General features: G+C 45.2%; 1 protein-coding gene across 3 annotated transcripts in view; it reads right to left on the bottom strand.

Moving 5' to 3' along the window:
* The window catches only part of GAN (gigaxonin), a 52,326-nt gene that overhangs the window by 18,197 nt on the left and 6,827 nt on the right, over positions 1-27,302 (bottom strand). For 2 of the 3 annotated variants that reach the window (XR_009491155.1, NM_001099015.2), the window contains 5 exon segments: positions 7,796-7,910; positions 5,431-5,781; positions 3,764-3,981; positions 3,428-3,549; positions 321-433 (listed from right to left, as the gene is read on the bottom strand). Coding sequence is in view for 2 of the 3 variants with exons in the window: in NM_001099015.2 (NP_001092485.1) it covers positions 321-433; positions 3,428-3,549; positions 3,764-3,981; positions 5,431-5,781; positions 7,796-7,910 (919 nt within the window). In the remaining variant the exon portion in view is untranslated. 3 annotated transcript variants of the gene reach the window in all.

Here is a 27,302-nt window from a genome sequence, read left to right as displayed (position 1 = left end):
TGAGCGAACAATTTAGAAAGGCCTAGTGTGTGAGGAGGGGCGATGTGGTATGAAGAGAAAGAAAGCAAGGGAGGCAAAAAGGGAGCTCAGGGCCGGGGGGAGGCCTTGCTAAGAAGGAGGCGGGCAGCGTGCCCCGCGGGCACCTGGCAAAGGACTGAAGCACGTGTGTTCCCAGGAGGTGGGGTGGAGGGCACAGGCATGCCAGGTAGGGGTCTTGGTGGGGCCGCTGTCTCTGTCATTTCACTCAAAGGCAGAAGCAAACGAAAGTGCTAATGGGGGTAAAAAGAAACATCAAACAAAAAAAGCAACGCTTTATTTACCTCGTTCATTGGTGGCAAAGCGGTCCACATATTTGCATCTGGGTCATACTTTTCTCCTGAGCTCAGGGTCTGCTTGTTTTCATCTTGGCCTCCAAATACAAACAAAAACCCTTCTGAAAAAATCAAAGGAGACACACAAGAAAGTTGAAGCGTAGGTTTTCAATACCCATTCCCAAGCAAATGCAAATGCCGTGAGGGCAGAGAGAGTACGTGGAGGCACCTTTTTGATGACAAGGGATTCGAGATGTTTGTCACACTTCACTCAATCCTTGATGACACAGTTAATCTGTCAGTCACTCCGACCATTTCACTTCACTCAGAATCTCTGAGCAGATTCCCACTTCTCTATGGCTTAAAAGGGAAACTGACACCACCCATCCAGTCATCAAATGACTCTTAAGTTATTTCAGTTTGTCTGTTCCATTCCCCAGCCCATATTTTAAAATAAAATAGTTTTCTTAAAGAAGAAACAGCCAAAGGGACACTGGTAAAACTGAAGGGAAATGTAGGCTGGAGAGGTTACCATGCATGGAAACCATTTTGCTCTGAGGGTATTAGCAATGTGGGAAAAACGCAAGCTTTCTCTTAATGGCTTTGAGGGCATGAAGAAAACAGAAATCTAAATCCCAGGCCCACAGAGAGTGTGGTTTCTGGCAGGAAAGCTTCTTTGAAGTTCTAACCCTCAGGAGGAAGGCCAACCAGAATGAGAAGCCAAATTTAAATATCCTTGCTTATCTAGGAAATCTCAAAATTTGAATTTGATTTACAGTAATTACAAATTAGTGTTTTTAGGCAATTGGCAGAAACAAATGCAAAACTTCTATGTAAGACAGTACCTTTATCTAAGTTTTAGAATCTAATATTCTAAGATTTTAAATCATTCAAGTTTTCCTACAAATAATTTTTAATAAAATGATCAGCACCCAGCCAAGAAACTCAGGTATATAAAGGAACTAGACTCTATGAAGATGAAGCAATAGAAACAGACAATAGGAAGTAATCTAGAAAAAGACGGCAAATTTCAAATATTAGAGTAATAAAAGAGATGATAAAACAAAAATGCTCACTATGTTATTTAAAGATAGCTCTATACGAAGGGATGGACATAGCAGGTTTGAAAAAAAGAAAATTCTAGAGGGAAAAAAAAGATGAAATAGATTGAATAAAATATTCAATGGATGGGTTCAATGGCAGATTCATCCCAAAGAAAACAAAAAGAAGGCGGAAGGCAGGGGATGGAGTAAGAAGGTCTAGCCTTGCTTAATCTGACTTCCAAAAGCAGAGGGACAGAGGAGAATAAGCAAGGACAACATTTGAAGACATAAATAAAAATTTTCCAGATTTGATGAAAGGCCAACCTTCAGAGTCAAGATGCCCAACAATCCCCAAATATGGTAAAATTTTAAATAAAATGTTCACCTAATACTGAAATGACAGGGAAAAAAGAAAAAAAAAAAAAGAAAACTTAAATACAGTCCAGAGAAAAGACAGAGTTTTATATCTGACAACTGACTTAACAACTAGGAATAACAGAGGTCAGAAGAAAAATATCTTCAGTGTGCTGAACAATAATAGAGGCCAACCTAAAATTCTATACCCAGTAAAAACATCCTTTAAGGATGAAGGCAAAATAATGACATCTTTAGACAAATCTTAGACTTTGCCGTCATTAGACCCATGTTAAATTCAGAAGGATGAACTTCAGAGAGAAGGAAAATGATCCCAGATGGCAAGTTTGAGGAGTAAGAGGGAAAAAACAAAGAAGTTGGTAAATATGTGGATAAATCTAAATGAATACTACCTATAGGTGTGTATATAACATACATTAACAAAACACATATACATGTAAATATTTATTTGTAACTAACCACGTATTTTAATACTGTAAAACTGTGGAACATGAAAAATAGAGTATAAATGTACTGAGTAACTCTAGACTTTGTTAACAATACAGGATGAGGACGCTGATGTGACTTTCAAAGGGACAGAGACATAGAATATAACCTCTAATCTGGTAGAGGGAAAAAACTGAATGACAAAAAAAGTCGGTCAAGTTTTTTTGAAAAAAAGGCAGGAAAAGAAGAAACATGGAATAGGCTGGACACATAGGAACTACTCAATCATTTCACAACTTTGGTCAACATGATTGGAAACAATTCCTCTCCTCACTGCTTCAAGTTTCTGAAACAACCACCCCTCTAGGAAACCTGAAAGTTAGTGATACAGGAACCTTTGTGGTAGGTGTGCATGTGCGAAAATTATGAACAACTATACACATTATGGGGGGAAAATTTAAGGAAGGTAAGTCTGAGAAAAAGAACGAGAAATCAGACCCACATTCTGTTGCCTACACCACTCCATTCAGCTGACTACCGTTGATGAAAACATCGATAATCGTGGAACCTACAGTTTCATTTTCAGTCCACAGCTTTAGCCATGCCTACAGTACAGTACAGTGTGGAAGAGCTTAAAAATGTTATCGTAATGTTAGTGGGCAAACAGAGACTACGAAAGAAGAGTTCCAGGAAGACTGCGGACAATAGTTGGAACGAAGTGAAACGGCACCTGCGGGATGAAGCCAGCAAGGTAGTGAGAACTTCCAATAAGGCTCCAAACTAAAACATACTTTCTGTAGTAAAGTAACTTCAAGCCAGAACTAATTTAAGTAATATTTTCTCAAGTCTCCTATGAAATGCCTGCTCTTACACGACACTCTTACTTTGGGTGTGTGTTACATGCTGTAACTCTACCCTGCGGGCTCTCCAAGCTGGGGCACTAGCATGGCTCAAGGAGATCCGCATCTCAGATGTGATCATCCGGCCAGTGGGTGGTAAGGGTCACTCAGCTCTGCTCTTCCAGCAGTTAAGTCATCCAATAAAAATGCTCCGCTACTGACACCTTAAAAACAGCTACATATTTAAGACTTGGGAACAGTAAGGACTGGTCAGAAGACACTCTTCTTACCACAGTCTTGAAAGCTAGAGCCACGCTGAACATGTCCCCATAGAGAGGCAATATCTTTAAGGGGTTCTGCGTCATCCTGCACAGCACTGAAATCACGTCTCCCTTGATCTTGTGTTTAAGTGAAGCAGATGAGGGCACGGTACCTGCTGAGAGGACCCCGTGGTTGATTCTGGGCATGCTTAGAGGGGCCAGTTCGATCCACAGCTGCCGATTGGGGTCGTAAAGGGGGCACATACATCGCATCGCTGCCGTTGGCTTCCGCGAACTAAGGGGAGGCAGATGATCAGTCAGCAGTTAATATGTTTATATTCTGCTTAGAAAAACCACGGCGAGTTTTACTGCTCTCAAGAATGTTTCAAACATTAAAAAAAAAAGATCGATTGCTATTTAGGCTTTAGATACTGAGAACTGTCCTGAGTTCTTGTGCACCTGGAAATCTCTCTTCCCTTACTTAGACCACAGCTCACGGCCATGCTTACACTCTCTCCTCTCCACCCACGGTCACGATGCACTCCGAGTAGCCGCGGGGCTTGAAGCTGGCCAGCATGGCCTCCCCCTGCTGTGGCTGGCTGAGGGGGATGTTGCTGCACTCCTTGACGATCTCGCGGACCAACGGCTCATTGAGCATCTGCTCCCGTAAGTAGCTCGAGTCCAACCCTGAAACCCACAGCGCTGACATGACATCCTTCATGTGGACCTGCAGAGTAGGGTGGAAAGCACGGGCAGGAGAAAGGGAGAGTGTGCATTTAGAAGGGACATTTTCCGACTCATAGCAAACTACAAGTGTTGATGAGTCAGATGATCAACAGGCAAGGAGTAAGGGCCAGTGCTGCCTGAATGTGTGAGGCGGCCCCTTTCCTTTCTACTTCCTCTGGCCTCGATAAACAGAAGTTTAACTTAAAATAGCATCACTTCAGCATCACTTTGCTGGATCACTGCAAAGTTTCAAGAAGCTTCCATTACACCCTACAGGGTTCCCACGGCAACAGGAAAACCTACAAGAACCCCGCTATGATTTGCTTTATCTCACTAACTTGGATGTGCTATGAGTTATACCCCATTTATACAAATATTGGTTACAGAAAGAGCTTGACACAATATGTCAACTAGATAATGAAAATGTACCAACATCAAAATTATAAGAAAAATCTGAAAAAGCTCAAGTTCCAAAGACAAAAATCGTGACAACTGTGTAATCATTTCTTCAGGAATTACTACTAAAAATGATCTAACATGTATAATATAAATCACATGCTTTTCATACTCAATCATTAAATTTGAACCAAATGACTACAGCACTGTACATATGTTAAGGCGACTAGTTTTTCTGGGCTTTGGAACCGTCATTTTAAGGTCCACTTGTCTATACCCTGAGTAGTAAAGGCCAGCAGTCCTTACAGCGTCAAGCTGGGATTAACCAAAGAATGAGGAACTGCCTTTTCTTTCCCAGCAGCCACTCCACCTTTGACACCCTCATCACTTTAAGGCAAGAAGAGGGTCACAGAGAAGCTGCTTCAGTGGTGCTGTCAAGTTGGGAAACTCTTCTCTCCTCTTTCCTAAGCTGCCCCACCACCAACGTGGAAAACAACACTAACTGTGCCACCTGAGCCGAGGCTAGGAGTGCGGTTTCCCAGTGGACACAGCTTATGGGCCTACAGAATTAAAAAATTACAAGCTGATCGTTAACATGTAAATCAAGGATTACTAAGAACAATTAAAAACGCACTTATGCATTTTGAAAGCCTGTCTGTAATGTAATATATTTATTTTGGAGCTAGCCTCTAGGATATACACATGAGATTCAAAGCCCTGTGATGTAAAGGCTAAAGCACCCTCCCTAATGACCTCAAACCTGATATCCTCTAACACATTTCCCATTAAAAACAACATTCGAAGGATGTCAAGTCACTTTTAAGTGTTAATATTTTCATTGCTATATGATGAACTACACTCACTCTGGTAGACGGATCTGAAAAAAACCAACTGCTTTAGAGAGCCTATGGGAAGATGTATAACAGGTCATGGTTTAGATCACAACTCTAAGTTTTTCAAGTTGGAGGAGAAAGATAAAACATGTAGAACTGGGGTGAAGAACAGACACATACGAATAAGTGGAATGTCCAAGTCAGAGCATGCTATAAGGTACCTTTCTTATTTCCGTATCGTGCGCTATCCATCGGATGACCGCTTCAAACACATATTTTTCGTTGCCGACGTTTAACTTCTCGAGAGAGATCACCTCCTTCAGCTTCTGCGGACTCAGCTCGAGGAACTCCTCGGTGCTGCTGACGTCCCGGAAGTGGGTCTCCAGGTACTCGGTGGCCAGGTAATGCACGTGGTGCAGGCAGTAGTGTAGCGCGAAGTCGCGGATGCCGATGCAGTTCTCGGCGGCGATGCAGCCCTCCAGGAACTCGCAGCACAGCGCCTTGAGGTCCGTCAGCAGCAGCAGGTCCGCCGCCTGCACCACGTCCTGGATGGTGTCCTCGTTCAGCCGGATCTGGAAGGACCGTCGCGGACAGTTTGTATCTGGGCGTGTACATCTAGAACCCACACCACTAATCTAGCAGGCCAAACCACGGGAGCTCCACTTTTGCAGGTCAAAGGCAACTGAGGATTGGCAGATTTCACTCGGTTCAACTTTGCTTTCAAGAGCAGACAGAGGGCCCCAAGGTACCTGGGGACGACACAGACTGTGCGTGGCTGGTCAGCTTCTCCCAGTTTTTCCCTCACTTTACCCACATGAGCCACCACAGCCCTTCTGAGTGAACTGTCCACGGTGCTCATGCTTAACTCGGAGGAAAACCCTAAATGACTGAAATGCTTATCAGGAAGTCGCAAGTTCTGCAATTCTATGGTAAACGGAAAGGGATTTCTATAAATGCGAGCTCTTCAACTAATGAAAATCTTTCCTCCAAATAAATTAGGATCCCTCCTCTTTCCACACGGTATTCGAAAGATACCATGTGCCCCTGAAGAGAGGGAGAGCCACGCTGCCTGAGGCGCTGCCTTCGGGACACCAAGCACCGTACTCGGTGCGAAGGATACCATTTGCTCTCAAAGCTACCTTCTGGAATAAATCCCCCCAAAGTTCCACTGCGAACATTTGCTTTTCCTTAATCTTCTTCATTGTCTGATTGATGCTTCCTCCTCTACCCCCTTCAGTTTTTCTATGCCATGGCGAGGCAACATAAAGACACAGGCCCCTAAAATACTGCCATGATCACAAACGGCCCACACTCGCCTACGGCATGGGTGCTTATCCTCCACAAGGAAACGTGGAGGAGGGATCTCACAGCGAAGTGCAGCAAGAAACATTTTACCACGATTTGAGATGCACATGTTTGGCACCACAGGTAAGTAAGATCTCCAAGTTTCAAATGCAAGCCTGAACATGAATACGCTCTAACTGGCTTCTAACCTGTCATAACTGTCGCTGAATTGATTTTACAAGCTAGCTAAGAGTTGGGTCCTATGTCTGGTTTTTTGATGCCTCAGAGCATCGCCAGTATTTTTAGGGCTGTCCCCAAACTGATTTGAGTGCATTTATTTTAAATAATCATATACATAACCTTACTTTCACACACTCACCACCTAGTGTTTAGAGAAACAAGAAAGTGGTAACATTGTGAAATGAAACAGAAAGCTTCAAAGAGGATGATGGTCACCGAGTGTGATTCTGGACAGAATGAACGCTGAGAGAAAAGTAAGGAGTGTACTCAGAATACTTATGCAGGAGACAGAGCCTTTACAGATGGAAAATCAGAAGAATGAGAAGGAAGGAGAGAGAGAGAGAGAGAGAGCAGGACACGCGCCCTCAAGAGGAGCAGAGAGAAAACGCACTCTCGTATAACCAGGCACAAAGTACATCAGCATCCTCCTAATTCAAACCCAGATCGTTAAGTCTTCATGCTACCCTTTAAACCACATGAATAGTGGGGTACGGGGGGACAGAGGAGGGCAAAGAAAAGGAAAGGATCCCTAGCCACTGACCACTTCCTTCCTTGGGTTTCATGAAATTCCCAGAAATGTAAGTGGGTACAGAGAGTAAAGGGTACAGAGAGAGCAGGAAAGAATGAGGGGGACAGGACCGAGGCACTGAGAACAACGCAGGCGCCCGTCACCTGAGTCTTGAAGTCTTTACCTCTAGAGATTAATCCCCACCGCCCACTGAGGCTCCCGGGTCCATGCCATGGAGACAGAACGAGTTCCCTGAGGGTGTGGGTCCAGGGCAAGACTGGAATGGAGGTTTAAACACCAGCAGTGAGGGGGCATCCCACATGTACACGTCTCAGACTGGAAGGAGGTGCTCAGGACGGGAGAAACAAAGCCTGGATCTGGGTAAATCAGCCTGCTTTCAAGGGCAGACCCCGGAAGAAAGCGCTCGGGTGCCGCGTGTGGCAGGAGATGCAAGTCAAGCCCGCAGTGACGGAAGATGGAGGGGACGGGGCTGCTCGGCCTCACCCTGAGCCTGAGGGTCTACTCAGTCCTCCTTCCTCTGGGTCTCAGCATACCTGCCCACTGAAGATGTAATCCAGGATCTCTCTCATAACCATTACCGATATCCCTTCAAGTTCAATCTTATAGGTTGATCCATCATCTTTTGGAGGATTATAGTTTAACTTTGTCCTAAGAAAGGGAAAAAAATGTAAAATTTCTATGAAAGAACAGAAATAGCTAGAAATATTTATGCACTAAATACTCTACAAAGTATATGATACTTATCGATATATGAATCCCATCTAGAACATTTGGCTTGTTAACTTTGGAGCAACATATGTTCTATGACTTTCAACTGCAAAGTACTTGTTCAAGGGTTCAGTGCTTCCTCTTAAAAGACAAGCGAAACAGACAACCAAAGCACTGAGGGCGTGTGAGTAAGGGTCTCTATTTCACCTGGGGAACCCAGGCCCTTTAGGCTTATTTTTTCCTATTTAATTATCCAGCTATTTTCAATGATGTAACAAGGACCCCACACATCCACCACACAAAACAAAAGCTAGAAGCTCAACAATAACCTGCTTCTAACCAAATCATCCTCCCCATCGGTTCATTCCCCTCCTTCTTTATCTGAAGTAACTATTAAACCAAATCCTGTATTCAAGTTTTCCGTTTAAAGTTTTCGATTTTATAAAAGTGTTTCATGCTGTCTGTAATCTTCTGGGGCCGTTTTCATTTACTATTGTATTGCTGAGTCATTCATCTTGCTGAGTATCACACTTTTTTTTGGCTGTATAATAGGCCCCTTTCCAGTGGATGGGCCCCTGGGCTGTGGCTCCGGGTTTGGCGTACTGTGAACAGTACTGTGAGGCATTCTTGTGCATGTCTCCTTTTGTAATATGCTGAAGAATTTCTCTTGGGTTTATCCCTGGGGGTAGAATTAAGCTAAATTCTTTTCCAAAGTATGAGCTAATACTCAATATATTCTGCCCAGTAGCTGGAGCAGTTTTCGGCCTCATCTGGTGTGGGTAAGGGGACTGTGCGGACCTGCAAATTCTACGACACTTGTCTCTGTCCCACTTCCTACTCCTGCCCGTCGATGAGTGAAGTGTGGTCTCTGGTGTGGTTGTGACCCGTCTTCCCTCACTACCCAGGTGCTGAACATCTCTTCACAGGTCCGTGGCCACACGTGGCTCCTCTTTCATGAAATACACGTTCAAGTGTCATTTTTAATTGAGTTCACTGCCCTTCTCATAATGAGGTGCAGGCCTTCTTTAGTAAACTCTTAGTAAACCTTGGCAGACTTGATACTTTTTTTTTTTCCCTACAGTGATGAACAAGTTGAAGAATAATTTTTCACAGTCAGTGCTTTCTGGGTCTTATTTAAGAACAGGTCCTTTACCCAAGGTCTAAAAGATGCTCCTAATTTAGCAGCGAGGGACGTTAAGACACACTTAAGCCACACTTAGGAACCTGCCCAAAGGCTTGGAGTCGGCAGGATGAGGCAGCCGTGGAAGGAGGGTGAAGGACGAATTAAGTGCAGAACAACAGATGGACAGAGTCTTAGCAAACAGGTGAGTTCCCAGATGCTTGCTCCACGTAGGTAACGACTCCCCTGCCCTGCTGAGGAAGGCTGCCCAGCTCCAGTGGAAGACGGCTGATGTCCTCTGAAAGGTGTGCAATGGAGAGTAGTTTAACTGGTCAAAATGCCGACCAAATATCAGGACTGAATAGATATTTTCATCTATACAAAGTCTCAAAACAAATGATCTTCCATGCAACACTTCTCAGAATGCTGTTCCATAAACTGCCCCAGAAAACATCCAGAAAGAGGGAAGATTTTGAACAAAAAAAGACATGATCCAACACAAGAAAGCAGGGAAGGGAATGGTGAAGGGATGACCCTAAGGATAACAGCCCTGCACCAGCAGGAGGAAGCTGGTTCACTCTGGGGCAACAGGAGGCCTTGGGAGGCCTTTAGGCAGGCGGAATAGATGGAATATATACCGCATCTGAAGGTAGAGAGAGGATATTTAGACAACTCTGCCTCCCCCCTACATTCCGTATCTGCGGTTCCTGCCTCTGTAGTTTCCCCTGAACTAATAATTTTACACAAAGGCAAGTCTTTTCTGCTCGCTGAACTCTAGGTGTATCTATACAAGTGACACTTTTATTACAAGTGAAGAAAAAATTTTTCAGTCAATTCTCAATCAAGAGAGACAGCAGAAGTGCTAAGAATCACACTGAAATCACTAACATTGGGCTCTACAATGTACTGTACGCAGACGCGTCCTCAGGGAATGTTTCACTGAGGATGGTGTCAGTATTTCTAAGTCGCCGTGCTGGCCATTACCATATCGCCTCTTTGGCGCCGAATCCACCCTTCTTGCAGGCTCCGTGAAAACCGATCTGAGCCTTCTGAGGGGTGAACTGGCAGGGTGCAAAGCGGAGGGTGCGAAGCGGAGGGTGCTGGGGAGACACCGCAGGGGGAGGCTCTGCCGCCTGGCCCTGGTCCCGCAGCCGGGCAGGCTCCTGGGCTACGGCTGCCCGTGCCGCCCGGCAGCTTGCCCTGGCACTCCTGGAGGCAGTTTTGCAGTAAACTGTCTCTGCTGAGACTCCTCCCTGTGAGCAGCGTTCCCCGGCACCACAGTGGACAGACTTCTGGCGCGTTCCAGAGGGCTGACCTCAAGCAAATTCCACCAGTGTGGCTTTTCTGCCATGCGTTGATCTGTCCTGGCCGATCAACTCTGCATCTCAGCTGCTCCTTACGTCGGCTACACCTTGAATTTGTAGAGTTTCCTCTTTGTGGCCAATCCCTCATTACTCTATAATCTCTTATAGTTAAATATTCTTTAAACTTTTGTTGCTCAGATTACTCTGTGGCGTCTTAATCCTGACTAGATGCAGTCTTGAACATATTTAAAGGCACTAGCTGCAAAATGTGTTCACACAGAGGAGCGCCACCTAGAATTCGAGTGGTTCCAACCAGAGCTGGCTGTGCTGGCCCACGGGCTGCGGAGAGCATGGGGGGAGGCGGGCCAGGCTGATGGGGAAAGAGGTTCTGAAGAGGCTGATCAGCGTGCCCCCTTTCTACTTTTCAGCCATGTGACTGGACTTTTTTTTTTTAGATGATTATACAGTCATCTCTTGGTATCCTTGAGGCAATGATTCCAGGACCCACAGAGATACCACAATCTACAGACTCTCAAGTCCCTCAGTCAGCCCCCCACACCTGCATCTACAGGTTCAACCAACCATGGATCATGTACAACTGACCTCTGAACAACATGGGTTTGAACTGCATGAGTTCACTTACATGTAGATTTTCTTCAATTAACCCATATATCAGTAAACCCATGCAACACTGAAAAAAAAAAAATCCACATATATGGACCCGCACAGTTCAAACCCACATTGTTCAGGGGTCAACTACTGCTGCGTGTTTTCACAACGAAAAAGAATCGCTTTTAAAGAGTACAGTTTCCTGGGGCTTCCCTGGTGGGTCAGTGGTTAAGAATTTGCCTGTCAAGGCAGGGGACATGGGTTCGATCCCTGGTCAGGGAAGATCCCACATACTGTGAGGGAACTAAGCCTGTGTACCACAGCTACTGAGCCCACACGCCACTTATCGCATCTAGAGAAAGCCCGTGCATAGCAACAAAGACTCACCACAGCAAAAAAATTAAATTACTAAATATATATATGTATTTTTTAAAGGTACAGTTTTATTTCAGCAGCTGGCAGGGTATAGTCAATGGCTAGGTGAAGTTGCTCAGTCGTGTCCAACTCTTTTTGACCCCCTGGACTGTAGCCCACCAGGCTCTTCCATCCATGGAATTTTCCAGGCAAGAGTACTGGAGTGGGTTGCCATTTCCTTCTCCAGGGGATCTTCCCAACCCAGGGATCAAAGCTGGGTTTCCCGCATTGCGGGCAGATGCTTTACCATCCGAGCCACCAGGGAATCCCAATGGCTAAGAGAACAGAAAAAAAAAACACTTCCTTAAATATTGACCATTTCAGACGTCTATAAAATCTGACCCTTTTCAGAGTCCGTGAAAACTGAATCACTGTACTATTGAAGTCCTTAAATGTCCGAGGGTCAAATCACAAAACTTTATTTTAATTACAGTTTAAATTCAGATCCAAAATTTCCCACCTTCCTGTCCCTCTTATATTATCATGGCCAGGTGACAACTCACAGACCAACACCAGTCTGCAGGTTCCAGGAGGCTGATGTCCATTTGTCTGTCAGGAATGTAGTCAAAGTTGGCCGTTAGTCCCTTCCATCTGAGACGCTAAAAGTCGCTCAGACCTGTTGTGAAACTCTCTTGCTTCACAGCCCATGACCATTTGCAATGACTTCCTTCTTTCTTCTCTTAGATAGTCACCATCCTTTCTCACCGATAAACCTTATAAACTTGTCTTATTCCTCCTCCTTTTGTCTTCACTTCCCTATCTCCCAACTAAATCTCTACAGTTTTTGTTCCATTGTTTCACGTTTGTTTCCTCCAGTAAGTACCCTCATTTTCCCAATATCTACCAACATATTTCCTCCATACTTTCCCTTTTTTATCTAGAACTTTCTCAATCATTTCTATCTCCCTTGCCACATATCGCATATAACTGAGAATTCAGTGAACTGGACTGAATGAGTTAATTTTAAAAAAGAAAAGGCTAAGCCAAAGAACTAATAACTGACGGCTTTGTTTCTATAGTTAGTCCATATATGTGTTGTCGTCGTCTAGTTGCTAAGTCGTGTCCGACTCTTTTGCGACCAATGGACTGTAGCCCATCAGGCTCCTCTGTCCATGGGATTCTCCAGGCAAGAATACTGGAGTAAGTTGCCATTTCCTTCTCCAGGGGATCTTCCCAACCCAGGGATCGAACTCAGGTCTCCTGCATTGGTGGGTGGCTTCTTTACCACCCACCAGGGAAGTCCAGTCCATATATAATAGCAGGTAAATCAACTCCTTTTTTAATTGAAGTACAGTGGATGTACAATGTTATAAGCTACAGGTGCACAATATAGTGACTCACAGTTTTTAAAGGTTACAGTCCATTTACAGTTATTATAAAACACTGGCTATATTCCCTGTGTTGTACAATATATCCTTGTGGATTACTTTACGGATAATGGACTGTACCTATATTGCTGCTCTCCCTCTTCTCTCGTTTTCTGTCTCTGCCCCAGGTTTGGAATCATACGTGAATTCATCCATCGGAAATCACAATATCCTTGCTTTTATTACTATGTGACGTCAACTAACAAACTCTCCCAGAAGCTGCAGTAGTCTTAAAATACCACTTTGAGAGTTTCATAAGACTCTTTACAACAAGGAATAGTGGGGAGTATTCTAAGACAGGGCCTCCGGCATTTAGATATAAACATCCACGCCTGTCACGTTCTTGCCCAGTTTTCTGTTTCCAGGGCAGGGTGCTCCCCCCTCACTATCCCTACTCTCCCGTTTGTAGAGAGAAGAGGTTAAATGAGGTGACTTGAGAGCTCCCCCATCCCTGAACACTCCTGGGCTGAACTGCTGAAACAGACCCAAGAGTTACTGTGGAGACTCTGCTCTGGAGACGCATCTGTTGAGTCCTAGATGATACAGTCCAGCCAACTCAATCTGTTTCCGAGGATTTACAACATGCCTCCTGTGGGTGACGCGGTATGAGTTCCTTTTCCCTCCAATTACCTACTCTCTGGGCAAGAACATATTTTCTGTTCTATTAAACAGAAGCGAAATAAAATCAGCTTTGCTTTCTTTTGACAACACTGAAAAGAGGTATAATAAGAAAAAACTCATTGCCTAATAAAGAAGCTGGTATTATTCAGTTTTACATCTATGAAAGAGGTCCATGACTTTTAAATAAGTGTTAACAGAGCAAAGTCCTCTGCTGGTTATACACTGTCCTCTTCTAACAGGCTTCCAACGGCTGGGAAAGTTCAGTTGAGCCTAGATGTCCTAAGGAGCACCCGGATCATCAGGTCTGGTCCTCCTCCTCAGCGCAGACATTACTGACACTGGGATTTGAGGTGACAGTGACACAGAAGACATCTAAGTGACTTTCCTTCCCCTCAGCTGCAAAGGCTAGTCTCCAATAAGAGCAAAGAAACCTGCTCCGACAGGATATACGAGAATGCAATGCTCAGGGAGTCATGCTTCACGGGAACTCCAGGGAGGGCAGTTCACGGGCACTACTCACACTGTTTCCAATGATTCCCGTCACACCGGGCAGCTCCCAAGAGCAGAGGGCGGCGGGCTCAGCAGCGCGTATGCCCACGGAGGCCCCCCTGATGACGTCTGCACTGCGGGGAGTCTGTCTTACGGACGCCCCCTCAAGTCTTCATAAGCTCCTAAAAGCCACACCCAAAATGCGCCTTTTGGGCAGGAATCTCAGGGCAGTGACGCTGGTCAGTACGCTACCACGACGGTGGACACTGATCACCCTGCGTCTGCCCAAACCCACAAAATGCACACCAAGGGTGAAGCCTAGTGTCCACCACGGACCCTGGGTGGTGAAGGGGACGTGGAGGGTCGTCGGTCGTGACCGAGGCTCCCCGCTGGTGGGGGAGGATTTGCGCGCGTGCCGGTAGGCAGCTATGGAACCTCTCTCTTCCTCTCAGTTCTCCTATGAAATTCACTCTAAAAAGAAAGTCTACTTTTCAAATGATTTTTGTTTTTAGTCCCAGTTGACTTCATGATATACGTATGTGCAGGCAATATTTCCATCAACCGACGGCATCCTCTCAGGACAAGGCTTGCTTTTTGGCAGCTGGGAATGCAGGAACCCGTCTATCTCCCGGCTCCCACCCGCTGAGAACTCCATCCACCCGGGGGACATGCATTTGCACAGACGCCTGACACGTGACCACGCGTCCCAGAGGGAGGCCCAAGGAGACCCTGGGGTGCGCAGCGGGATACGAAGCAGGTGCAAAGAACAACCTCTAGGAACCCCCCCACATGGCACCTGGACCTACACGGGCCAGCTGATCCCCACGACGCTCCACCTACAGGGCCCTGCAAAGGCAACGGGCAGTGAGGAGAGAAACCAGAGAGAGCTCAGGTCGTGGTGTTGTGTGACCCGTCTGGGAACTGCCACCAGCGCAGGGGGTGCCATGAAAAAAACCAGAAATGGGGAGCAGGGTCACATTTCTCTATTACTCTTAAGAATTGAACATGATTACAAGAGTGGGTCCAATGTTATTTTCCTTTGTTATTTCCTTTAATTTCCTCTAATCATTTCTCTCTGCATCCCAGTCTTTTTTTTTTTTTTTCTACTCAGAGAGAGTGTGGTTTTTACTTATTTACCATCAAAACTTTTCCCCTCATATAGATCCTGGCATGACTCATAATTCTAATGGATTTTAAGAGTAGCTCCCCAACCTGCTTCCCGGAGAGCTTTTACAGATAAAGCAGGTCCTAGACCGATGATGTCAGGTCCAAGACAGTGTATATTTTCAAAGTTTCCCAGCTTAGTCTGATGTGTGCCCTCCTGCCTGGAATATTCTGTCTGCCTCCCACTTGCCTGATTAGGGGAAGATTTACTCCTTCACTGACTTTAGGTCTCTGCTCCGGTAACACCCACAAAGAGCGGCCCAGGTACTGTGTTATCTAAAATAAAACCCCTTTCCCCTCCCTGCTTTATTTCTCTTCCTAGAATTTGCCACTATTAAATAGACGGTGTTTGTCTCATGCCTATGCCTCTGAAAGCAAGGACTCTGGCTCCCTGCTCTACCCCATCAAGCGTCTGAAGGGGATGTGGGAAACATCAGGGACTTGGTAACAGCACACAGCCAGTGGGTTTCAGCGCTGCAGTGATCAGCTACTGTGCTCGTCTGGGTCCAAAACAAAAGCAGCACCAGTGTTCAGAAACCGGTGTTCTGAACCAGTGTTCAGAAAGCAGACGTGCGTCAGCCACGCAGCTCAACGCTCCCCTGCACGGCGCCCGCGGGCTGGTCCACACTGGGGGAAGGGGACGCTCTCGCCGGCCTCCGCCCCGGGTGTGCTGCAGTCAGCAATTCAAGAACTGAAAGCTCAAACGTTCCACCACCCAGAGGCCCCCGAGGAAATCATCGGCCTTTGTGCTGAGGCCCAAATGGACACTGGCCGAAGGGGAGGCCTGTCCTCTGTGCATAAGCCCAAATGCCTGCTTCAGTGCCGTCCCCGCACATCTCTGGTGCACCGCGCAGAAAATTAGCAGCTACAGAGTGATGGGCACATATGAAGCTTAGGAAAGGGTTCCAGAAAACCAAAGGTTACTGTTTGGGTGTCTGCCCACCCACCCAGCCCCCAGTAATGAGGCCAAAGCAGAGCCACTTCGTCACAGAGGATGCCTCCACGGTCTCCACCCGCCCCGACTACCTCCCTGACCCAGAGCCCGCGAGGATTCACAAAAACGCTTTCCATCTTCCTCCTCTTATCACATCATCCGCTCTGAAGACGAAATACAGCGTTTCATATTTAGATCTGCTCTGAGTAACCACATCCAGTGACATCAATATCTGGAAGAAATATGAAAACACAAAATATCTGCCTTCCAGAGTCGTGTGATTTGAACAAAAGAGAAATCTATCTTAGGGAAGATGATGTCTCCTGAAATAAGAGAATGTGGAAAAGTGTGAAGTACCCCTCAAACAGGGACAGCTCAAGGAAACTGCAGAGTGAGAGTCAGGGTGTGAGTCTGGGGGACAGGGAGGGCGGGACGGTGGGTGTACACGACCGTAGGGGGACATTAATTATTCCTGCAGAAATGCAGCAATCGCCAGAGGGAAAGATGTACAGACTACAAAAACCAAATCCATAAAAATGGTGACTCTGTTTTGCACGGCATTCAGCACTGGACATGGATTTAAAAACTGGACCTCAACCAGCTGGTGGTCCCCACCCTTGAGAAACTGACCAGCCCCACTTCTAACCACGGTTTAATGTCAGTGAAACGAAATGGTGCCGGCCATTTCTAGGAGTCTTGAGTTTTAAACTTGCTCATCTGAAGCCTCTGGATGAAGTACCCATTACTTTATTCTACAATAAATGCTTTGTCCCAGTCTGCTGAAAGCCTGTTTCTCCCTCTGCTGTTCTTATCGTGGTAATCGTTTCATTTCCTGCCCAGCTGCTTACCCCTAAAATTTAGAAGACTTTACTAATAAAATACAGAAGGAGTGACAGTTACACAGGGTACTTGGATGCTGAAACTAGGGAGGGAAAGTTGGTGGGGAATAGAATGTTCACATAACCTCCAAGTCTCACCCCTTAAGTTACATGTTAATTACAACGAAAGGCGTGAGATTAACCCAGGAGACACCATCTCTAACCATGTGATCAAACCAACACTGACAACGTCGGGACAAGTGGCTATCCCAGGCCCCTGATGCCACGCACCCAGGACGCGCCACTGCCCCTGCGCTGTTCTGGACAAAAACACATAGTAACATGAGGAAGAACTAAAGAGCCTCTTGATGAAAGTGAAAGAGGAGAGTGAAAAAGCTGGCTTAAAGCTCAACATTCAGAAAACGAAGATCATGGCATCCAGTCCCATCACTTCATGGGAAATAGATGGGGAAACAGTGGACACAGTGGCTGACTTTATTTTGGGGGGGCTCCAAAATCACTGCAGATGGTGACTGCAGCCATGAAATTAAAAGACGCTTACTCCTTGGAAGGAAAGTTATGACCAACCTAGACAGCATATTCAAAAGCAGAGACATTACTTTGCCAACAAAGGTTCATCTAGTCAAGGCTATGGTTTTTCCTGTGGTCATGTATAGATGTGAGAGTTGGACTGTGAAGAAGGCTGAGCACCGAAGAATTGATGCTTTTGAACTGTGGTGTTGGAGAAGACTCTTGAGAGTCCCTTGGACTGCAAGGAGATGCAACCAGTCCATCCTAAAGGAGATCAGTCCTGGGTGTTCACTGGAAGGACTGATGTTGAAGCTGAAACTCCAATACTTTGGCCACCTGATGAGAAGAGCTGACTCATCTGAAAAGATCCTGATGCTGGGAAAGATTGAGGGCAGGAGGAGAAGAGGATGACAGAGGATGAGACGGTTGGAAGGCATCACCGACTCGATGGACATGAGTTTGACTAAATTTTGGGAGTTGGTGATGGACAGGACGGCCTGGCAGGCTGCAGTCCATGGTGTCGCAAAGAGTCGGACACGACTGAGCGACTGAACTGAACTGAACCTCAAATGAATTTTAAGAAATCAAATAGACCCAAGTTGAAAGACCATGCAGGAGAATCTGCACTTCACCTGGAGGGGAAATGGAGAAACCTCTTTACTTGAAATAATTTTGGACTCACGGGAAAGTTTTAAGTTGTAGGGTTCTTGTATACCCTTCATGGAGCATATCTACTAATGTTAATAAACTTACATGATCTTTAAAAAAAAAAAGATTTTATAAAACAAACTTATGGCTGCTAGTGGGAAGGGATAGTTAGGGAGTTTGGGATGGCCATGGACACTGCTGTGTTTAAATGGATAACCAACAGGGACCTGCTGCACAGCACAGGGAACTCTGCTCAGTGTCACATGGCAGCCTGGATGGGGGCGCTTGGGGGAGAGTGGATACGTGTATATGGATGGCTGAGTCCCTCTGCTGTCATCTGAAACCATCACAACATGTTAGTCAGCTATACCCCAATACAAAACACTCAAAAGAAAAAAAGTTTTTATTTTTAATTTTTTTAAACTGAAGTAGCATTGATTTACAATGTTGTGTCAGTTTGGGGTGTCCAGTAAAGTGATCCAGTTATTCATACATATTTTTTTCAGTCTCTTTTCCTTTACAGGTTGCTGCAAAATACTGAATAGAGTTCTATACTGTGCTATACTGCAGGTCCATATTGTCTGTCTATTTTATATGTAGTAGTGGTATACGCTGATCCCAAATTCTTAAATTTATCCCTTCTCTCCCCTTTGGTAACCATAAGTTTGTTTTCTATTTCTGTGGATCTCTTTCTGTTTTGTAAATAAGTTCATTTATATCCTTATCTTTTAGATTCCACATATAAGCCACATCATTTGACCTTTGTCTTCCTCTAACTCACGTAAACTTAGTACAATGACCAAAGCTAAGAAATAAAGACTGGCACAATACTATTAAGTTCATTCAGATTTAAGCAGCTTTCCCCATAATGTCCTTTCTCTGTTCTGGGACCCAACCCAGGGTTCCAAACTGCACTCAGCTATTGTGGCCCTAACCTGCGACTCTTCCTCAATCTTTCTTCACCATTTGAGACCTGACACTTTGGTGAACGCTAGTCAATTACTTTGTACAGTGTCCCTGAACTTGAACTGAATTTCTTATGATTAGATGAGGTTGAGCATTTCTGGCAGGGACACTGCCAGATGACACTGTGTCCTTCCCATCAGGGAGGACATGATGTCAACGTGTTGTTACTGCTGACCTTAACCATGGCCACTTGGTTAGGTGATGTTTGTTGGGTTTCTCCACTGTAAGTTACCATTTTCCCCTTTGTAATTAATACATACATTGGGGGAGCTAAGATGAGAATATGCAAATATCCTTTTTCTCCTCAAACTCTTGCCCACTAATTTTAGTTGCCACTGGTAGCTCTTGCCGGCAACATTAACGTGGTGTTCAACTGACAGTTTCTGATTCTCTTATCCTGCTTCTACATTAACTAATTGAGCTTCTTCTATAAGAAAGGACTGTCTCTTCTCCCCCATTTATTTCTTTATCCATCCTCAGATACATCAGTGTTTCTTTATTCTATGGATTATAATCCAACGTTATTGTTATTCATTTTCTTGCTCAAATCGTTCCAGCTTTGGCCATCAAGACTTCTTTCAGGGCAGCTCCACGTTCCTGCTAAAAGCCTCTCTGTTCTTTTGAGCCCCTCCTTACTTGCTGGCACAAATACTTCAGGCACACAGTCTATTTTTCCTGCCCCAGTGCCTGAATCAACCACATCCCCAAAGACACTGGAGTTTCGAACATTATCTAATTACACTCTAGAAACATCACTCTGGCGGCAGCTTTGGGAGACGGGTGGAGCCTGAGCATAGAGGCAGACAGGCCAGCAGGGAGCCTGCCACAACTCAAAAACAGTGGAAACTCGAACCCAAGTGGTGGCGATGGCAGAGAGGAGACGGCTTCCAGAGACTTGAGAGGATGAAACGACAGGTCTTGGCGTTAACGTGACGCTGAAGGGAAAGGGATGAGGTGGCCTCCCCGACGACTCCCCCGGGTCCTCCTGGAGAGCCTGGTAGGACAGCAGCCACCACAGCGGACGAAGGACCACCCGCCTGGGGGTAGAGGGAGCAGGCCGGGCTGGGCTTGGGGTGGCTGCGTGCCCGGCCGTCAGATGGACGCGCTTGGGGCTCAGGCCAGAGGAGGAGATGAGACGGCGGAGGGGAGAGGGCAGGGCGAGGACACAGCCGGTGCCGCACCACGTCTGGGGACAGACAGGGGACCAGAAAAGGAGGCTGGGGGAATGGGACAAGAGGTGTCGAGAGCACGGTAAACCAAGGACGACACACACAGCAGACAGGTCGAGGAGGACGGGCACTTAAAAGTTTTCACCTAAGTCAGAAGGAGAAGAAATGCCATACGGTATCAGTTATACGTGGACTCTGAAATAGGACACACACGAACCCATCTATGAAACGGAAACAGAGACAGAACCGACTGCTGGTGGCCGAGGGCGGGGCACCGGCGAGGGTGGAGTGGGCGGCGGGGGCTAGCCGACGGAAGCTCTTATCCGTGGAGTGGGCACACAGCAAGGCCCTACGGGACAGCACGGGGAACTCTACTCACTACTCCATGAGAAACCGCAATGAAAAAGAACGTGTGTATATGTGTAACTGAATCACTCTGCTGTATGGCAGAAATTAACACAACATTGTAAATCAACTCTAAAAAAATCTTGTTTTTACCTGATTTGGCCATTATATTTAGCAGTTTTAGAAGAACAGTTTTAATGGAGTGAGAAGACAGGCGCCTACGGGCAGAGGTTGACACCAAGGATGAGATACATACACGCTTCCTTCACAGACTGTCGGCACAAAGTCAAGAAAATCGTGCACTTGTTGGAAGAGGATGCAGAGTGTGTTTGCTTTTATCAGAAGCATTTATTTAACATTTGTGCATTGCCTATGTACTGGGTGCTGGAAAGGACTTAAGCATACTTTTATGTTCAGGAAAAGGAGCCAGAAAGGAATGAAAATTATTACCATTATTTTTTTAAGAACGAGGAAAAGGATACACTACAGAATGTCCTAGAAGGAAGAGATGAATATGGGGGCAGGGGGACAGAGCCAGGGAAGACTAACCTTGACTGTCAGCCTCTGCTCTCTGAAGACTGGCATGCAGATCATCACACAATATGTAAATAGCACTAAAGACGATCTCCAGAGTTAAAGATTTCATATCCAAATTTTAAAAAGATACTCTAGATCACGGCTGACACACTACAAACCACAGCCTGTTTTTGTATGCCCTTTCAACTAAAAAATTTTTTTTATATTTTAAAAGATTGTTGTTGAAACAAGAAACAAAGAATATGTGACTGAGATTGGATACAGACTGGAAAGCCTAAAATATTTCTGACCCTTTAGAGAAAAGTTTGCCAAACCCTGCTCTAAATATTTTCACAATAGCAAACATATAACATTTAAAAATTCAGCCTAAAAAAATAGTAATGATATGCAAAAGAGTAATAACTTTGAGAAACAACCTGGAAAAGTGACCAGGCAATGGCAATAAATATAAAGGAAAAAAAAAAAAATCAGATACATACTGTCAGGGTCTTGATATGATAATCCAGTCTTCCTGGACAGTAATCTGGCCTCATATAACAAGAACAAATCTGCTCTATCTTCAGATACAGATATGCCTGGGACAAAGTCCCTAATGTGGGTTTACCCACAAAAAATACAAGAAAAAGAACCAAGAATTTTGTTTTTTTTTCTAACTTGTTTATAGTGCTACTATTCAGGAGAAAAAAAAAAGAACTGAAAATTAAAAGGTCAAAGGGGAATGATGAAGCAAATTATATGGAACATCAATGATGTCATAATAAACAACTATTAAAAATGATTATGGGCATTACCTTGAGATATAAGAGGGATACAAAATGACTTCAAATGAAAAGATGACTCAGAAATCACATATATATGTGTGTGTATAGAGAGAGAGATTGCAACTGTGACACTATATTAGTGCACTGTTCAAAACCGGAACTCTGGCAGATGTAAATAACTGAACTCTGATGTGGTTTCCCATAAAACCTTTTGTATGAAAAAAAAAAGATTCTTAAAATGTAAATCCAGTTCTTATATGTTTCAAAGTAAAGCAGTCAATAAAAAGTTACCTTTTAAAAGACAAGGTTTGAAAACGCATGTTAAAACTTTAAGATGAGTTCAAAGACAGAACCATGACGCAGCAACTTGAGAAGCAGAAAATTCTTCTAGGATGAAACAAGCCTGATTCCTTGTTCTGGTCACACCCTGGCCTTCTAGAAATAAAAGAAAGACATTCATGCCTCAACCTGTCAAACAATTCCAGATTTTCTACTTGGGTAAGATTTTTCAGGTGCTGCTTAGGAGAGGCTCCTCCTGTAACCTTAAGAGCCCATGGAAACGGCCATCTCAAGAGGAAATCCCTTTGGTTTGGGGGCACTCTTTTTTCTTTTTGGCTGCACCACATGGCTCGTGGGATCTTAGTTCCCGACCAGGGATCGAACTCACAACCCCTGTGTTGGAAGCTCCGAGTCTTAACCACTGGACCACTGGAGTGGTTGGGGGCACTCTTGGGGGCACTCTCACAAGTCTTCTCTAATTAAAAACTGGCAGATCTGGTTCTTCTTTGCTGCCGCACACAAATGGCACTGAATACTATTGAAATTTCTTATCACAGAAGTAGGTCCGTATTTCTCCTCACTTTCTGTTCCCTCTTCTCATAGAGTCAGAAGGAAGGTCTGCCTTTTCCAAGGCAAAATGGAACTCCTGATTTAAATTCAAAGGAGAAGTAAGAATTTATATGAATGTATTTTCATGTCTTTGTATTCTTCCTTTCAAAGCAGTTCAAACCAAAGCATTAAACGATGCTTAAGAAACTTTTCTTTTTGTAAAAAAAAAAAAGATAGTGGGAGTAGGAAAACAAAAACCCACTACGGCCTGAAATACACCCCCACCCCACCCCCGCAGCCCGCCACTGCCCTTTCAGTTCCCTTTAATAATGAGAGACAGCTCACGATGACTTTCACTTCAGCATCTCAAAACACTCTTTCTGTTTCTGGCACCTCCTTCATTTATAATCTGTTAATAAATGTCTCTAAACAACCTGAAGCTGAAAATGCCTTCCAAAATGTTGTCACGGGAATGAATGCTTCTCTATTAATTCTTTAGTCATGTTGTGACAAAAGCTCTCTCTCTGGAGCTACTACTTTTGAAGAAAGAATTTGGTTCCTGCTCCCAGGTTTCTTGGCACCAGAAATGGGCCTTTGTTGAGCTTGATTGCGCCATCTAAAGCGGTACAAAACTCAAGACTCTCTTCTGGGTTAAAATCTGTCCTAAGATGGTTTATTCTGCCCCTCTCCCCCAGTCCCCATACACGTTCAGCTATATAGTAAAATGCCTCGGCCAAAAGCTTCATCTCGCTTCCAAGACATAGCATCCTGAACTCTCATCTCCTACTTCCTCATCGGCACTTAGACTGCAGGCAACTCAATTCTCTTACCTACAGACTTACTAATGGATCTAGTGCCTCTGGCCCTGGAGATAAAAGACGCTCTAAGGGCACCCAGTCCATCTGTCTGTTCTGTTTCTCCTTACTGAATCAGACAGACACATGCGGCACTGAAGGTACACACCATCCACCACAGAGAAGCCTGTAGGAGGGAGCGATTATTTGGCAAAACGGGAAAAATATTACAAAAGAAGGGATATTGGGTCCTGAAGGATGGAAAGGAATAAAAAGCGAGAGGTCAAGAGAGGCAGAGATGAGAAACGCATATATTCACAGATATGTGTCACACTCTGTAGAAGCTGCAACAACTAGAAGAGCCTGATTAAAGTGTTTCTGGAGCAACGCTACCTTGAACCGGACACCTCAGAGACCGATCGTAGTCCTCCCCATTCTTCACAGGCAGCTGGGTTCAAAACCTGTTAGCTCTTCCTTCTTCCTTCAGTCTAATTCCTGCATCCAAATAGCAGTCGGTTGATTTCTCCTTTAACGTCTACCTTGGCCACGACTGACATGGGGGCCTGGGTGCTGGGGCCTGAATCAGTCAGCAACTCTGTGGCCCTGGGAACAACCACCCACCAAGCTACCTTCTCAGAGCACAGCCCCGTTCCCATTACTGGTGTAATACCACTGCTTAACGACTGAGTAGAACTCTAGACGAACTGGCCGGGCACTGGAGAACACCATCCCAACTGGCCGTCTACCGCACTTCGCACCACTCCAGTCCAGCCCCCAGTCCAGCCCGCACGGCGTGCTGACCACCGTGAGCACACACCTGGCCCCTGCACGCACACCTGTGCTACCCGGGACCTTCTCTTTGCCCCTCTCTTCACCTGCCCCACCCAGCCTTCTACCTCTAACTCATCCCCAAGGCCAGGCTCCACTGTTTCCTCCTTGGCACCTTAAGGGTCAAGCAAGTGGCCCCTCCTCCTTGGAACGCCTGTGGCTGGAAGTATCTGTACCATTAAAACAGCCTCGGTTCCACACTTCGTCCTTTCACACCTGAGCTGTAAGCTCTGAGGACGGAGCCTGTACTTGACAGAGTCTTTGAGAGCTGTCCTTCATTGCCCAGTAAGTGACGACCAGCGTTGTTCACTGATAGGACGTGAACCAGGGCTCTCCTGGCTCTTCCCTTTTTCTCACCAAGTCCTACTGCTACTCCCTCTACTCCAGCCACTCCAACTCCACTGATGAAGCCAAGCCCAGGGAACTCCTATGTCCTGTCTGAACCATTATCAGTTCAGTTCAGTTGCTCATTTGTGTCCAAGTCTTTGTGACCCCATGGACTGCAGCACGCCAGGCTTCCCTGTCCATCACCAACTCCTGACGTTTGCTCAAATTCATGTTCATCAAGTCAGTGATGCCATGCAACCATCTCATCCTCCATTGTCCCCTTCTTCTCCTGCCCTCAATCTTTCCCAGCATCAGGGTCTTTTCCAATGAGTCAGTTCTTCATGTCAGGTGGCCAATGCATTGGAGTTTCAGCTTCAGTATGAGTCCTTCCAATGAATATTTAGGAGTGATTTCCTTTAAGACTGACTGGTTTGACCTCCTTGCAGTCTAAGGGACTCTCAAGAGTCTTCCCCAACACCACAATTTGGAAGCATCAATTCTTTGGCACTCAGCCTTCTTTATGGTCCAACTCTCACATCCATACATGACTACTGGAAAAACCATAGCTTTGACTAGATGGACCTTTGTCGGCAAACTAATGTCTCTGCTTTTTAATACGCTGTTTAGGTTGGTCATAGCTTTTCTTCCAAGGAGCAAGCATCTTTTAATTTCATGGCTGCAGTCACCATCTGCAGTGATTTTGGAGCCCAAGAAAATAAAGTCTGTCACCGTTTCCATTGTTTCCCCATCTATTTGCCATGAAGTGATGGGACCAGATGCCATGATCTTAGTGTTTTGAATGTTGAGTTTTAAGTCAGCTTTTCACTCCACTCTTTCGCTTTCATCAAGGGGCTCTTTAGTTCTTCACTTTCTGCCGTAAGGAAGGTGGCATCTGTGTATCTGAGATGCATATCTGATTGCGTATTCTCCCGGAAATCTTGATTCCAGCTTGTGCTTCACCCAGCCCAGCATTTCGCATGATGAACCATTCTAGCACCCTCCAAAATGCCTCTCATCAACGCCTGACCTAAACTCTTCTGATAAAATCTAAACTATCTCACACAGACTAAACTATATTGGAAAAAAAGTTTGCGGTCCCTTTCCTGTATCTGCCACCTGCCCAGCCAGCTCCCAACATACAGCCCTCTGGGAAGTGTTCCAGCGGGAGCTGGGCCTTGGTGGGGGTAGTGTGCACACCGCTCTGAACTCAGGGCTATGAGGCCCTGCTGCCCCCAGTCTGGATTCCTGCAGCTCCACCAACTGCGCATCATCTCCTTGGGCTGGTGTTCCAATCCAATCGTGAATCGGATCACAGCACTTCGGTTCCCTCTGCTCTCCCTGTGGCCCCCAGCTCTGCCCACACTGACTCTCCCTCCTCCACACCCCCTCCAGATCTCAGGTTAGACAGCTCTTCCTCAGAGTGGTGCTCCCCCACCTGGTCCACCCCTCCCATCTCTCTGTAACGAGATCTCTTCATTGTCTGCCTCGCCAGCCGAAGTCCACGGATCCAGAGCCCTGGAGGCCCAGGGCATGGCAGCACTGTGCATAAATGCAATGCTCAAGAAAAGTTTAATGAATGATCAAGCATTTAGGAAACTTTTGACCAAGGATCTATATTCTCTACTTAAAAACAGCTGTTTCTGCAAATGTAATGAATGGGGGTTACTAACACAGTAGCGAATGATTAGATGAGTCATTTAAGTATACTTTTTAGAGCAGACTTTCAGAAGTAAATCCTCTGAAAATAAAATCAATCTCTTCTCTTTCCGTTCTTGAAATTCTGGTACTACCACACCACACAATATCATGTAAAATTAAGTGAACATCAAAGATAACTTAACAAGCTCACAAGCTCACAAGCACATGGGTTAAAGGGTGATGACATTTCTAGAGAATGTTCCGACAGCTGCGACGGTGATGTCCGTTTTCCTAACTCCCCTTCCTATCAATAGGGAAAAAGACCAGGAAGTCAGGAAGCAGAGCGTCTCCTTTGCTTCTGCTCCACTGCAGGACTGAGAGAAATTCACAGGAAGAGAAACTCTTCCTGTGACTAACAGATGAAACATTCAAGACAACGATGGCTTCTGCTGGCCTCCAACTCAGCCCACTGAAGCAAAAGTGGGCTCTAGCGAGGAGAGAGCAGCAAACAGTGATCACTGACTTTGCTTTCTAAGGATTTTCTTGCTCTTCCCAATCCCACCTCCTCACACTGCCAGCCACTCACAGTGAATGGGCTCAAAGCGGTAGATAAGATGCAGACCAAACTCACACCTTAAATGTGAGGTTTCTCCAATTCAGAGAACTGACTGTTTTGTACAATTCAAGTGACAAAGGTCTGAAAATATTTTGAGCTCAATAATACATGACAATTTAGAATTATTCAGAGGCAGAGGCACTTGGTTACTGATGAATGTGAATGTGACTATAAAACTATGTTTTACAATATTTCTACTCACGTTAACACAAAAATTGCAAGTGCAAATGGTCTTTAAAAATAATCACAAAATACTTATGAGCAAAAATGTACATTTAAAGTTCTATATCCATTAGCACATTAACTGTACAAAGAAAAAAAAAAGCACATTGTATTGGTCTATACCCCATTACAACAGTCTATTTTTAAAAAGCAGTCTTCCCCTCTTCCACTTGATACGCGCTGCCTCTTAAAGCTTTATTGCCTGAAGGCCAACTCTTTTATCTAACAAAATATTTCCCTGAGATCTTATTTTCCCTGAGTATTCTATTTTCTTAAAATCTC

This window comes from Bos taurus, chromosome 18 (genome assembly GCF_002263795.3).
Source record: "Bos taurus isolate L1 Dominette 01449 registration number 42190680 breed Hereford chromosome 18, ARS-UCD2.0, whole genome shotgun sequence".
NCBI classification, from domain to species: Eukaryota; Metazoa; Chordata; class Mammalia; order Artiodactyla; family Bovidae; genus Bos; species Bos taurus.
The sequence above is the reverse complement of the archived record's forward strand: the minus strand, read 5'-3'. Positions and strand labels throughout refer to the sequence as shown.